This window comes from Erinaceus europaeus, chromosome 11 (assembly GCF_950295315.1).
Source record: "Erinaceus europaeus chromosome 11, mEriEur2.1, whole genome shotgun sequence".
Lineage (NCBI taxonomy): Eukaryota > Metazoa > Chordata > Mammalia > Eulipotyphla > Erinaceidae > Erinaceus > Erinaceus europaeus.
The window spans coordinates 54,966,278-54,978,988 of record NC_080172.1 but is presented as its reverse complement, the minus strand read 5'-3'; the positions used below and the strand labels follow the sequence as shown (position 1 = coordinate 54,978,988).

The following is a 12,711-nucleotide window of genomic DNA, read 5'->3' as shown; positions in this document are numbered from 1 at the left end:
ATGGTCAAATCAACAATGATTTTTTTCTTAAATTTATGTACTTTCCCCCTTATTAGAAACCAACCCAGCATTTTAAAATGTGAATGTTACTTATATAATCTCATTAAAAATTTTTTTTCCCCAAAAAAGTTTACAACCACATAAAATTATGCAGTGACTCAGCAAACAATAGCAGAGTACCTTTGGGACTCTGAGATAAAGGTACTGTTTGGAAGACATTTATGTTAACTGCTGTACCAACACCAGAATGGGTTCTGTTTGGCAAAGAAGAAAAGTAAAGTTCTTGGTTTCGTTTTATTGGGGCTCTCAAAAACAAAGATGAGGAAAAATATTTGTTTATTTTAGGAGTGTTCCAAACAGATGGGAACGGATCCTAATCTCTTTAAGATTTTTTTTTTCTTTGTACAAGTCAGACTATCAACCATTTGTGTGTCAAAGAATTCCTGTTAAACTTAACAAACTCATTTAAGTATCAAATGATGGTTTTGAATTGCATTTTCTTGAGTTAATCTTTCTGCCACCAGGGGTCAGTCCTGCACCAAGACCTCCTGGAACTCCTACAAGTCCCAGCAACCTCACCACTGGCGCCAAAACACCAGCACCTGCTACAACAACATCTCACAACCCTCTGGCAAATATCCTTTCAAAGGTGGAGATCACCCCAGAGAGCATTCTTTCTGCTCTTTCGAAAACCCAGACACAGTCAGCCCCTACACTGCAAGGTAAACTGACGTTTGCCAGGGGGAACTGAATTGTGAATGTCTGTCTCTAGCTTTACCCCTAGAGTTCATTTCTGAGCATTCAAATCCATGAAATGTGTAATGCAGCTAACTTACTCTTATATTTATCATATAAACAGCTGGCATCTATGGGGTTATAAAATGAAAGCGCTGAAAGAGACTTTATCACCTGGTCTATTCTCTTCCTTTTTAGGTGAGGAAATTATAGCTTAGTGAGAGGTTATGTTGCTACTTAACATCACACATTGTCTGTTCATTGGTGAGCCAAGACTAAAATCTTTATTTCTTGACTGGCGTCCAATATTCATTCACCTACACACGAACCTTCTAGGGACTATTTTATCTCAGCTCTTAGTACACAGTATTGTACCTTAAGGTTTATATATTTGAATGTTACTGAAGCAAAAAACAGTAAGAAAGGTCAATAAACTATCAAAATTCTCATGAGAAATCACTACTTTTTAAAAAATGTTTTTGCATTATATTTATTTATTTATTGGATAGAGACAGCCAGAAATCAAGAGGGAATGATAAGGGTGAGAGACAGAGAGACACCTGCAGCACCGCTTCACCACTTGCAAAGCTTTCCCCCTACAGGTGGGAACTGGAGGCTCGAACCTGGGTTGCTGCGCACTGTAACGTTTGCTCAACCAGGTGCGCCATCACCCAGCCCCTGAGAAATGATTACTTTTTAATGTCATAGTATTGTAATTCTTAATTTTTTATTTATTTCCCTTTTGTTACCTTTGTTTTTTATTGTTGTATTGTTGTTAATTGATGTCATCGTTAGATAGGACAGAGAGAAATGGAGAGAGGAGGGGAAGACAGAGAGGGAAGAGAAAGATTGACACCTACAGACTTGCTTTACCACCTGTGAAGCAAATCCCCTGCAGGTGGGGAGCTGGGGGCTCGAACCAGGATCCTTATGCCAGTCCTTGTGCTTTGCACCACGTGCGCTTAACCTGCTGCACTACCGCTTGACTCCCAGTGCCATAGTATTTTATAGATAGATACCTCTATTCATAGATATAGTACATTTTTTTAAAGTTTTTTTTTTTAAAGATTTTATTTATTGATTGATGAGAAAGATAGGAGGAGAGAGAGAGAGAACCATATATCACTCTGGTACATGTGCTGCCAGGGCTTGAACTCAGTTCCTCACGCTTGAGAGTCAAGCACTTTATCCACTGCACCACCTCCTGGACCACTACATTTTTGTTTTTTTTCTTTGCCTTATTTGATCTTCTATATTCGTCTTTGCTAATTATCTGCTTTGTACCTAAAACTGCCTAAACCTAACTTTTTAAAAAAAACTAGAGTACTACTGTTCAGCTCTGGCTTATGGTGCGAGAGTTTGAACCTGAGACTTTGGAGCCAGCTTTAGTCATGAGAGTCTCTTTGCATAACCATTACACTATCTACCACCTGCCCTAACAAACTTTTTGTAAAGCTTACTGTCCTCAGACCCTCTGGATATCAATACCCTGTTTTAAAAAACCTAAGTCTATTTATAAGAGGAATTATAAATACTAGAGTATATCCTCAACATGCTGATTTACTCAGTTCTTAACCAGGACCTTCCAGGGAACATCTGCCAATGTCTGAAGACTGTCACGGGGGGGGGGGGGGGGGAGGGGGTTTCCAGCTACTGCAGAAACCAAATATCTTAGGATGCATAGGACAGTCATCTCTCCCAAAATGTTTTCTAGCCCAAGTTCAATAGTGCTGAGGCTGAGAAATTAAAAAAAGACAGTATATCAACTTTTCCCTTTTTAAAATTTTAGTATTTATTTAAAGATTTGATTGAGGGCAGGGGAGACAGCATAATGGTTACGCAAACAGACTCTCATGCCTGAGGGTCCTAAATTCCAAGTTCAATCCCCCGCACCACCATAAATCAGAGCTGAGCAGTGCTCTGGTGCTTTTCTCTCTGTGCCTCTCTCTCTGCATCTCTCTCAAAAATAAAATAAATAGAATTAAAAAAAATTGATTGAGAGAGAATCATAACTTCACTCTGCCATACACGATGTTGGAAATTGAATTAAGTACCTCATGCATAAAGTCTCATGTTTTACCCTTTTTTTTTTTTTTCCTTCCTCCAGGGTTATTGCTGGGCTGGGTGCCTGCACCATGAATCCACCGCTCCTGGAGGCCATTTTCCCCCTTTTTGTTGCCCTAGTTGTTGCAGCCTCGTTGTGGTTATTATTGCCATTGTTGAGTTGCTTTGTTGTTGGATAGGACAGAGAGAAATGGAGAGAGGAGGGGAAGACAGAGAGATGGGGGAGAGAAAGATAGACACCTGCAGACCTGCTTCACCGCCCATGAAGCGACTCCCCTGCAGGTGGGGAGCCGGGGGCTCGAACCAGGATCCTTAAGCCGGTCCCTGCACTTTGTGCCACGTGCGCTTAACCCACTGCGCCACCGCCCGACCCCCTCATGTTCTACCCTTTATAGAACCTCTGGGGCCTCAGTAAAATTCCTTCCTTTTTTTTTTTTTTTTTTTTTTTTAGTATTTTTAAATATTTTATTTATTCCCTTTTGTTGCCCTTGTTTTATTGTTGTAGTTATTATTGTTGTCGTTGTTGTTGGATAGGACAGAGAGAAATGGAGAGAGGAGGGGAAGACAGGGGGAGAGAAAGACACCTGCAGACCTGCTTCACTGCTTGTGAAGCGACTCCCTTGCAGGTGGGAAAGCCAGGGCTCGAACTGGTTTCCTTAAGCTGGTCCTTGTGCATTGTGCCACCTGCACTTAACCCACCATGCTACAGCCTGATTCCCTCCCTCCCCTTTTTTTTGCCTCCAGGTTTTCGCTGGGGCTTGGTTGCCTGTACTGGGAATCCACTGCTCCTGGGGGCCATTTATTATTGAATAATAAAATAAATATTACTAGGACTCTGTCTAAACAAAACAGACATTTAAAGAATTTATTCCACAATATCTGGATGATATGCTAGATCATCCTTTTAAAAACCATTTGGCGAGGGATGGAAAAATAGCATAGAGGCTATGCAAAAAGATGCTCATGACAGGGAGTCGGGCGGTAGCGCAGTGGGTTAAGCGCACGTGGAGCAAAGCGCAAGGACCGGCATAAGGATTCCGGTTCGAGCCCCCGGCTCCCCACCTGCAGGGGAGTCGCTTCATGGGCGGTGAAGCAGGTCTGCAGGTGTCTATCTTTCTCTCCCCCTCTCTGTCTTCCCCTCCTCTCTCCATTTCTCTCTGTCCTATCCAACAACAACATCAGTAACCACAACAAGGCTACAACAACAAGGGCAACAAAAGGGAAAATAAATAAATAAATAATAAAAATAAAATTTTAAAAAGTATTTAAAAAAAAAAAAAAGATGCTCATGACAGAGGTACCCAGACTGAACTCCAGGTTCAGAGCCCCTCTATCACTATAAGCCAGAACGGAACAGTGGTCTGGTTAAACAGAAAATTAGTGACTAGGGAGGTAACACAGTGAATAAAGTATACTCTCAAGCATGAAGTCCCAACTTCAGTCCGTAGCATTGAACATGCCATTGATCATTTGGTTCTCTCCCTCTCTCCTGTCTCTATCATTACTAAATGTGGTAGTGATGGTGGTATGTGAAAGTGAGTGAATGAATGATAGTGGACTGGATTTAAAAATCATAGCTCATAGCTCACCTGGTAGGGCACAAGGGGTTAGCTGTGGTGCCATGATGCCTCTCTGCTTCACCATATGTATGGAAAACTCCTGGAGCAGTAAGATTGTATGAGCAAGGCCCTAGATCTAATGTATATATCATTGTCATATAATGTTCTAGTGCTTGAGGACTTTTGGCCTTGGTAAAATGGTTACTACAACCAAACATGTAAGTCAACATTTCTTCAATAATGTAATTTTTTAAAAGGGGAATAATGACCATTCTTTTAGTTCACTATTCACTTTCAGGGGTTTTGTTTGTTTGTTTCTTGTTTTTTACCAGAGTACTGCTCAGCTCTGGCTTATAGTGGTGCAAGAGGATTGAACCTGGAACTTCAGAGTCTCAGGCATGAGTCTGTTTACATAACTATTATACTATTTACCACCCACCCCAGACATTCAGGTTTTTAAAAGAATCTGTTAGAAGTTAAACTATTAGAAGGGTGAAATTGTATAGCCAGGAAGCTTTAGAAGTGAAATAAGATTTTTGGCCTTGAATATTGGATAATAATAAAAACTATTGGGTTGGGAGTCAGGCGATAGCGCAGCAGGTTAAGTGCAGGTGGCGCAAAGCGCAAGGACCGGCGGAAGGATCTCGGCTCGAGTTCCCGGCTCCCCACCTACAGGGGAGTCACTTCACAGGCAGTGAAGCAGGTCTGCAGGTGTCTTTCTCTCCCCCTCTCTGTCTTCCCCTTCCCTCTCCATTTCTCTCTGTCCTATCCAACAGTGACAGTGTCAGTAATAAATACAAGAATAAAACAACAAGGGTAACAAAAGGGAATAAATATTTAAAGGAAAAAAATACTGGGTTGTCAGGAATGTCATGACATATTTATCTATGTTTTTATATGCAAAAATCTGTCATGACTTTTCTGACAACCCACTATATACTATTATTTTAGGGGTACATGATAGTTAAAAATTTAAGAATGGAGTTGCCTTGATTTCTTCAGACTTTAACTCTGAAATAGCACAGTGGCTTACATAACAGTCTTCTTCCTACCTGAGGGATCAGAGGTCCTAAGTTCAACACCACCACCATGAACTGGAGACAAAGGATTGCTCTGGATCAGGGGAAAAAATTATTTTTTAAAATCTTTATTTACTTATATTTTTATTATATTTATTTATTGGATAGAGATGGCCAGAAATCAAGAGAGAAAGGGGGGATAGAGAGTCAGAGAGACACTTATTGCACTGCTTCACCACTCGTGAAGCTTTTCCCTCTGGTGACCAGAGACTTGAACATGGGTCTTTCCGCATTGTAACATGCACTCAACCAGTTGTGCTACTACCCGGCCCTGGAAAAAACATACTTATAAATATGGATTAAAATTGAAATTTTGGAGAAATATGATTGAAGTATCTTTTTCTTTCTAGAGCACTGCTCAACTCTATAGTAGTGTGGGGAATTAAAACTGGGACTTCAGAGCTTCAGGCATGACATCTTTTACAAAACTTTTATGCTGTCTCCCATTGAAGGATCTCGAAATGTAATTTTCTTTCATCTGGTCATTATGGAGGAGCAGTTCCAGTGTATGACTATAATTTCAAATTCAGATAATGTGCGTGCATTTTCATTTGTGTCCTGAAGTTGGGTGATTTTTTTTCCATAATATTACGAAATTTATGGACTTTCTGTTACCCTTTTGTCAAATTTTTAAAGCTTTTTTTTTCCTGAATAATTTTATTGGGGGAAATAATAGTTTACAGGACAGTAGTTGGACACATGGGTACACATTCTCATCTGCGCATAAGAGATGTCTAATAAATCCTATGAGAACTATTCAAAAATAGTCCTTTTTCAGTGTTTCTGAGGGTTTTTGAGTAGGGATCAACCTGAGTAAATCACTAATTCTTGAATTTTCCCAGCTATAAAATGGGGGAGGGAGGCTGGGTGGTAGCGCATATGTTACAATGCGCAAGGACCCAGGTTTGAGTCCTGGTCCCCACCTGCAGGGGGAAAGCTTTGCAAGTGGTGAAGCAGTGCTACAGGTTCTCTCTCTCTCTCTCTCTCTCGCTCAATCTCTCCCTTCCCTCTCGATTTCTGGCTGTCTCTATCAAATAAAGATTGAAAAAAAAAACTTTTAAAACATGAGGGAGGGAGGGTAAAAGAGAGAGAGATTGTATGTGAGTATGTGTCTTTGTGTGGTGGGGGTTTCTTGTGAAACTCTAGTGCCCCTGACAGTCTGGCTTTGTGAGTCATTGTGGTGTGTGTGTTTTTATTATTGCTATATATTACAAACAAAAATGATACCTAAATGTGTTCTTTCCCCAAAGGTAATACCAGTTAGCAAAAGATGAAAAAAGGTCCTCTGTTCAAAAAATGATTTTGATTTATATGACCTTTATCATGAGAATAATCATAGATGATTGTGGAGATTGGAAAGGAAGACTAGGAATATTTATTTGAAGTTAGAGCAACAGTGCCACAGATCAAACAGGAGGAAATGCTGGCTTAAATTGTTATTTTAATAATAATTTTGCTTCCTTTCTTTTTCTTGCTTTGTCTTGTTTAAACTATGAGTGATTCTGACACTTAAAATCTCCCCTTTCCTGTTGCCTTTTATTGTATCACATTGGACTTGTTTCATGACTGTACTGCAAACATTTCAGTGATTTGCTGTCTTTATATTGATAAATGGACCTAGTGTTTTCTATGACATTTAACCATTGTTTGGTCTGGATTCCCTTTGGCCTCAAATTTTAATGTCTATCTGGTTCCCACTGGAATGAATGAGAATATCAGATTATCCTACCCTGTTTTTATTGTAAGTAGAGAGTTATTTTTTTAACTCCTCTAATCTTTGTTTCTACAGGCCTGTCATCTTTACTTCAGAGTGTTACTGGGAACCCAGTTCCCACTAGTGAAGCTGCACCCCAGAGCACTTCAGCCTCCCCAGCCAATACCACAGTCTCTAGCGTAAAAGGAAGAAGTCTGCCCTCCAATACCCAAACCTTTATGCCCAAGAGCTTCAACTATTCTCCTAATTCATCAACTTCTGAAGTCTCTTCAACTTCAGCCAGCAAGACCTCAGTTGGACAGAGTCCAGGGCTCCCAAGCACTACTTTCAAGCTACCATCCAACTCTCTGGGGTTTACAGGTACACATAATACTAGCTCTGCTGTCCCACCTGCTGAAGTTGCCATGTGCCAACCTTCAGACATCTCTAAGCCAAAGTTGGAGTCTGAGTCCACCTCCCCAAGCCTAGAAATGAAGATCCACAACTTCCTAAAAGGCAATCCTGGTTTCAGTGGCTTAAACTTAAATATCCCAATCCTGAGCAGTTTGGGGTCCAGCACCCCAGCAGAAAGCCACTCCTCAGACTTCCAGCGTGGCCCTACAAGCACCTCAGTCGATAACGTTGATGGCACCCCTGTGCGAGATGAACGGAGTGGGACACCCACCCAAGATGAGATGATGGACAAACCCACATCTAGCAGTGTGGATACCATGTCCCTGCTCTCTAAGATCATTAGCCCTGGCTCCTCAACACCCAGCAGTACAAGATCACCACCTCCTGGGAGAGAAGAAAATTACCCCCGGGAACTCTCTAATTCTGTGTCGACCTACCGGCCCTTTGGCCTGGGCAGTGACTCTCCCTATAAACAGCCTTCTGAAGGAGTGGAGAGACCATCTTCCCTGATGGAGTCTTCACAGGAAAAGTTCTTTCCAGATACTTCCTTCCAGGAGGATGAGGATTACCGAGATTTTGAGTATTCAGGACCTCCACCCTCTGCCATGATGAACCTAGAGAAGAAGCCTGCCAAGTCAATCCTGAAATCGAGCAAGCTTTCTGATGCTACCGAGTTCCAGCCAATTCTGTCCAGTTACAGCCACAGAGCCCAGGACTTTAGTGTGAAGTCTGCCTTTCCACCATCTGTAAGGTCCCTCCTAGATGCTACTGAGAACTGTGACCGCCTGTCATCTTCCCCTGGGCTTTTTGGTACCTTCAACATAAGAGGGACTGAACCTGGGCCTGACCGGTCACCATCACCGAGTAAGAATGATTCATTTTTCACCCCTGACTCCAACCACAATAGCTTGTCTCAGTCTACTACTGGGCACCTCAGTTTGCCACAGAAACAGTACCCAGACTCTCCTCACCAAGTCCCACATCGTTCCCTTTTCTCTCCGCAGAACACCCTTGCCACTCCCACGGGCCACCCACCCACATCGGGCGTGGAGAAAGTCCTGGCCTCCGCCATTTCTACTACATCAACAATTGAGTTTAAGAACATGCTTAAAAATGCATCACGAAAGCCCTCAGATGATAAGCATTTTGGCCAGGCCCCCAACAAAGCTTCTTCAAGTGATGGTGTCAGTCTGGCAAGCCTCACTCAGCCCAGCTTGACTGCCTCTGATCAGCAACAACAAGAAGAGCACTACCGCATAGAAACCCGGGTCTCCTCCTCCTGTTTAGACTTGCCTGATAGCACTGAAGAAAAGGGGGCCCCTATAGAAACCCTGGGTTATCATAATGCAGCTAATAGGAGGATGTCAGGGGAGCCCATTCAGACTGTAGAGTCCATCCGAATTCCTGGGAAGGGAAATAGAGGACATGGGCGTGAGGCCTCTAGGGTGGGCTGGTTTGATCTGAGCACCTCGGGCAGCTCTTTTGACAATGGCCCCTCAAGTGCCTCTGAGTTGGCATCCCTTGGGGGTGGGGGCAGCGGAGGCCTCCCTGGCTTTAAAGCAGCACCATTCAAGGAACGGGCACCCCAATTTCAGGAAAGCGTCGGCAGTTTTCGTTCCAAGAGTTTCAACTCAACATTTGAGCATCATCTCCCCCCGAGTCCCTTGGAACATGGGACACCCTTCCAGAGAGAGCCAGTGGGGCCATCGTCTGCCCCAGCTGCCCCTCCTAAGGATCACAGTGGGCTCTTCTCTCGGGATGCGCCCACCCACCTCCCCTCTGTGGATCTGTCAAATCCCTTCACAAAGGAAGCAGCCCTGGCCCATGCTGTCCCACCACCTCCTCCTGGAGAGCACAGCGGAGTACCTTTCCCCACCCCACCCCCTCCACCGCCCCCTGGGGATCATGGCAGCAGTGGGGGGAGTGGTGTCCCCTTTTCTACTCCTCCCCCTCCACCAGCCCCCATTGACCACTCAGGGGTTGTACCATTCCCAGCCCCACCACTGGCAGAGCACGGAGTGGCAGGGGCTGTGGCAATATTTCCCAAGGACCATAGCTCCCTCCTTCAAGGGACCCTGGCAGAGCATTTTGGGGTATTGCCAGGACCCAGGGACCATGTGGGCCCCACCCAGCGGGACCTCAACGGCCCTGGCCTTAGCCGAGTGCGTGAGAGCCTGAGCCTGCCCTCCCATTCTCTGGAGCACCTGGGCCCTGTCCGTGGAGGAGGTGGGGGAGTCGTCAGCAGCGCCACCGGCCCCCCCTTGGTTCCCTCACACAGAGACACCATCAGCCGGAGTGGTATGATTTTGCGGAATCCCCGGCCAGACTTTCGGCCTAGGGAGCCTTTTCTCAGCAGAGACCCGTTCCACAGTTTAAAGAGACCCAGGCCTCCTTTCGCTAGGGGCCCTCCGTTCTTTGCACCAAAACGCCCATTCTTCCCTCCCAGGTACTGATGGAAACCAAGGGAAAGACATTTTGAACAGTCTAGAGAGCGTTGGAAGTAGTTTGGTTTATTACTATTGTTTTTATTTGTTTTCCCTCCTTTAGTTTATTTTTTATGACAAAGGGCCTCCCTTCCAAATGAAGAAGTCATATATACTTACATTTAACTATTCCAGCTAGCCTCCCTCTCCCACTGCAGTCACCTACCTACTTTTACCCAAGCTGTCTGTATCTTAAGAGGGGGAGGGAGGGAGCAAAGAAACAAGCAAAGCCAGGACATTTGGCTGGGGAGGAAAACATCCTATTTTTCCCCATATGTTGAAGAGTATTACTACATTTGAAATAAAACTTCCATCAGTACAGATAATAATGTGCACTGTTGGGATATTATTTTGGACTTGGCTTATCAGATAGTCAGATGGAAGGGTTCCTGTCCCTTCTTTCCAGCTAAATAACTGACCAGCCCCTTCCCCCTACCCCATGCTCTGTGCTCTGCTGATAGTGAAGAGATATCATAAAGAAGAGTCATGGGTGGCCTTGGGCCTGTCAGGTTGTTTGTTCTGTTTTATTTTTAAAGGCATGTTAAAGCTGAGTACCTTACCTTTCTCCTAAAACCTTATATTTTCAATCAGCCCAACTCTAAAAGATGTAAACCTCACTCTACCCTAACAACTTTGTTTCTGCTATCTCCCTAGAATAAAAGAAGAGGGGAGCTGGATGTGCTCTCAAGGCTAAAATAGGAAATAACTAGTACAAAGATAGAGAAAGGAGTTATCAGTGCTGTTATCTACCCACCCTTCATAACAAAACAATGGGAAAATTTTGAAGTAGTTTCATACCTACCTCTTGATTCAGAGTCTAGCTCCCTATTTTTCTTTTTTGACTTTCTCATGGTTTTTCACTTAGACTTTGACCATAAGAAAATTTGTTGCTGTTGACCATATATAAGGTGCAACTCTGATACTCCCTGTACTTTTTAATATGAGAAGACTTATTTTTACCACGGTGCCTCCATGGTATAAGTGATGTTCATTGGTGACGTTCAGGAAAGGGAAATACTGATAAATCTAAATAAATCTTTGTTTTCTGTTATATCCACCTTGATTCTTGACTCTCAGAGGAGGTCTAATAGCATCTTTTTTTTTTTTTTTTTAATGTTTTCAGATGTGTCTTAGTTACAGGTGGGTATTATTAAATATATATTTCTTTACAAAGCAACAGGATAATTCAGTCCCAACTGAACTGATTGATTAGCATGTAGGAAAACTCTGGCATGTTTCAAGGCTTAAGTCCTCATCTTCATTCCCAATTCATCATAATGTTTCTGCCTGTGACCACTTTACTTAGAAAGAAGTGCTTTTCTTCTCCCTGAACTGAGATTTACATTTTAACAACTAGTACTGGAAAAATCAGACAATCACTGCACTTTTGAGTGTTTATAGCTAGCAAAATGTTGATTTCTTTCTATTTTTTTATTTTTCATTATTTAATATATTACCCAAAGTATGCACTGGTAATCTCCAGCTAGAAGAATAAAATATATTGGATTTTAAAGAGAATGTTGGCAAATTACATATTTTCCCCCAAGTTGGTATAGAACTAGCTATAGGAGATTGTTAATCCCCATAGTCCTGTACTAACTATGAAGAACTAATGTTGGAGATTGCTTTGAATTCTTCCAGTGAAATATTCAGAGGTGTGGGCAGTGTAATGACAGATGGTTCTTTGTTTCAGAATAAACTTGCTTTTCAGCTAAAGAGCAACTTAAACCAGGTATGCATCATAGTTTGGGAGCTTTGTGTAATTTATTCCATATTATTTATGTGCTCTGTGGTCAGGATGCTGCATCTTCCTAATGCATCTCTGGTCTTAAGGCAACTGTTCTTTCTTTGACCTTATAAAACCTCTCTGCCCTATAGCTCTCCCCATAAGTATGCATGATTCCATGGTCTGGTATGTGGGATGGGGCATATAGTGTAGCAAAGCAAAGAAATTATATAGTTTTGAGTCCAGATATGTTATGGGGAAATTATAAGGGGGTAGAATCCCATTTGATTAAAAAATGAAAGTTTTTTTTTAAGAAGAAGAAGAAAAAGTGGGAATTTTCATTTTAGAATAAAATAATGTGATTTTTCCCCCCTTGCTCTTGCTTAAGCTACATGTAGTGTTTACTTGAAAAGGCTCTCTGATAATTTGAGTTTATCAGAAAATGTAGGGGGCTCAGGAAAGTGGCTGCCCAGTTGTTGGGATGGTGATTTTCCTCAAAAGTGTGGTGACAAATACATGGAAGAAAGAACTTGTACAATTTAAATGAACTTTTAAGTTTATCTCCCTCTTTCTCTTTTTGTGGTATATTTTTGTTTTTTAAGCTGCAAAATCCTCAGTGGGTTTGTTTCAGGGTAGAAATGAGGGTTTCTATTTCTGCCAGCTATCGATTTTAAGGACATCTGTCCACAGCAGAAAATGACAACAGTGTATATATGTGATATATATAGTGAAACAGCAAACAAATTCTGGTGGTCATAACATAAAACAAAGGGGGCATATTCTTTCTGTGTCTGTGATTTAAAACTTCATGTCCATTCTCCTGACTTTTGTATTTCAACCTGAATTTAAAACAATAAACAAAATATTTTTTAAAGAAAGCATAACATAGTGTGTCTTGGCAAGGACATGATTCATATGAAAGCAGAATCTGTGAAGTTGTTAGTAAGGTTCTTGGTGC

The 12,711-nt window shown here is 42.3% G+C and overlaps 1 protein-coding gene across 4 annotated transcripts in view; it reads left to right on the top strand.

Moving 5' to 3' along the window:
* RPRD2 (regulation of nuclear pre-mRNA domain containing 2) overlaps positions 1–12,711 on the top strand; it is a 75,444-nt gene that overhangs the window by 56,011 nt on the left and 6,722 nt on the right. For 2 of the 4 annotated variants that reach the window (XM_060201757.1, XM_060201758.1), the window contains exons 10-11: positions 525–722; positions 7,227–9,990. In XM_060201757.1, the coding sequence (XP_060057740.1) occupies positions 525–722; positions 7,227–9,990 (2,962 nt within the window). Of the gene's footprint in view, positions 1–524; positions 723–7,226; positions 12,083–12,711 lie in introns of those variants that run through there. The other 2 variants (XM_060201759.1, XM_007531556.2) reach the window with 2 other exon arrangements.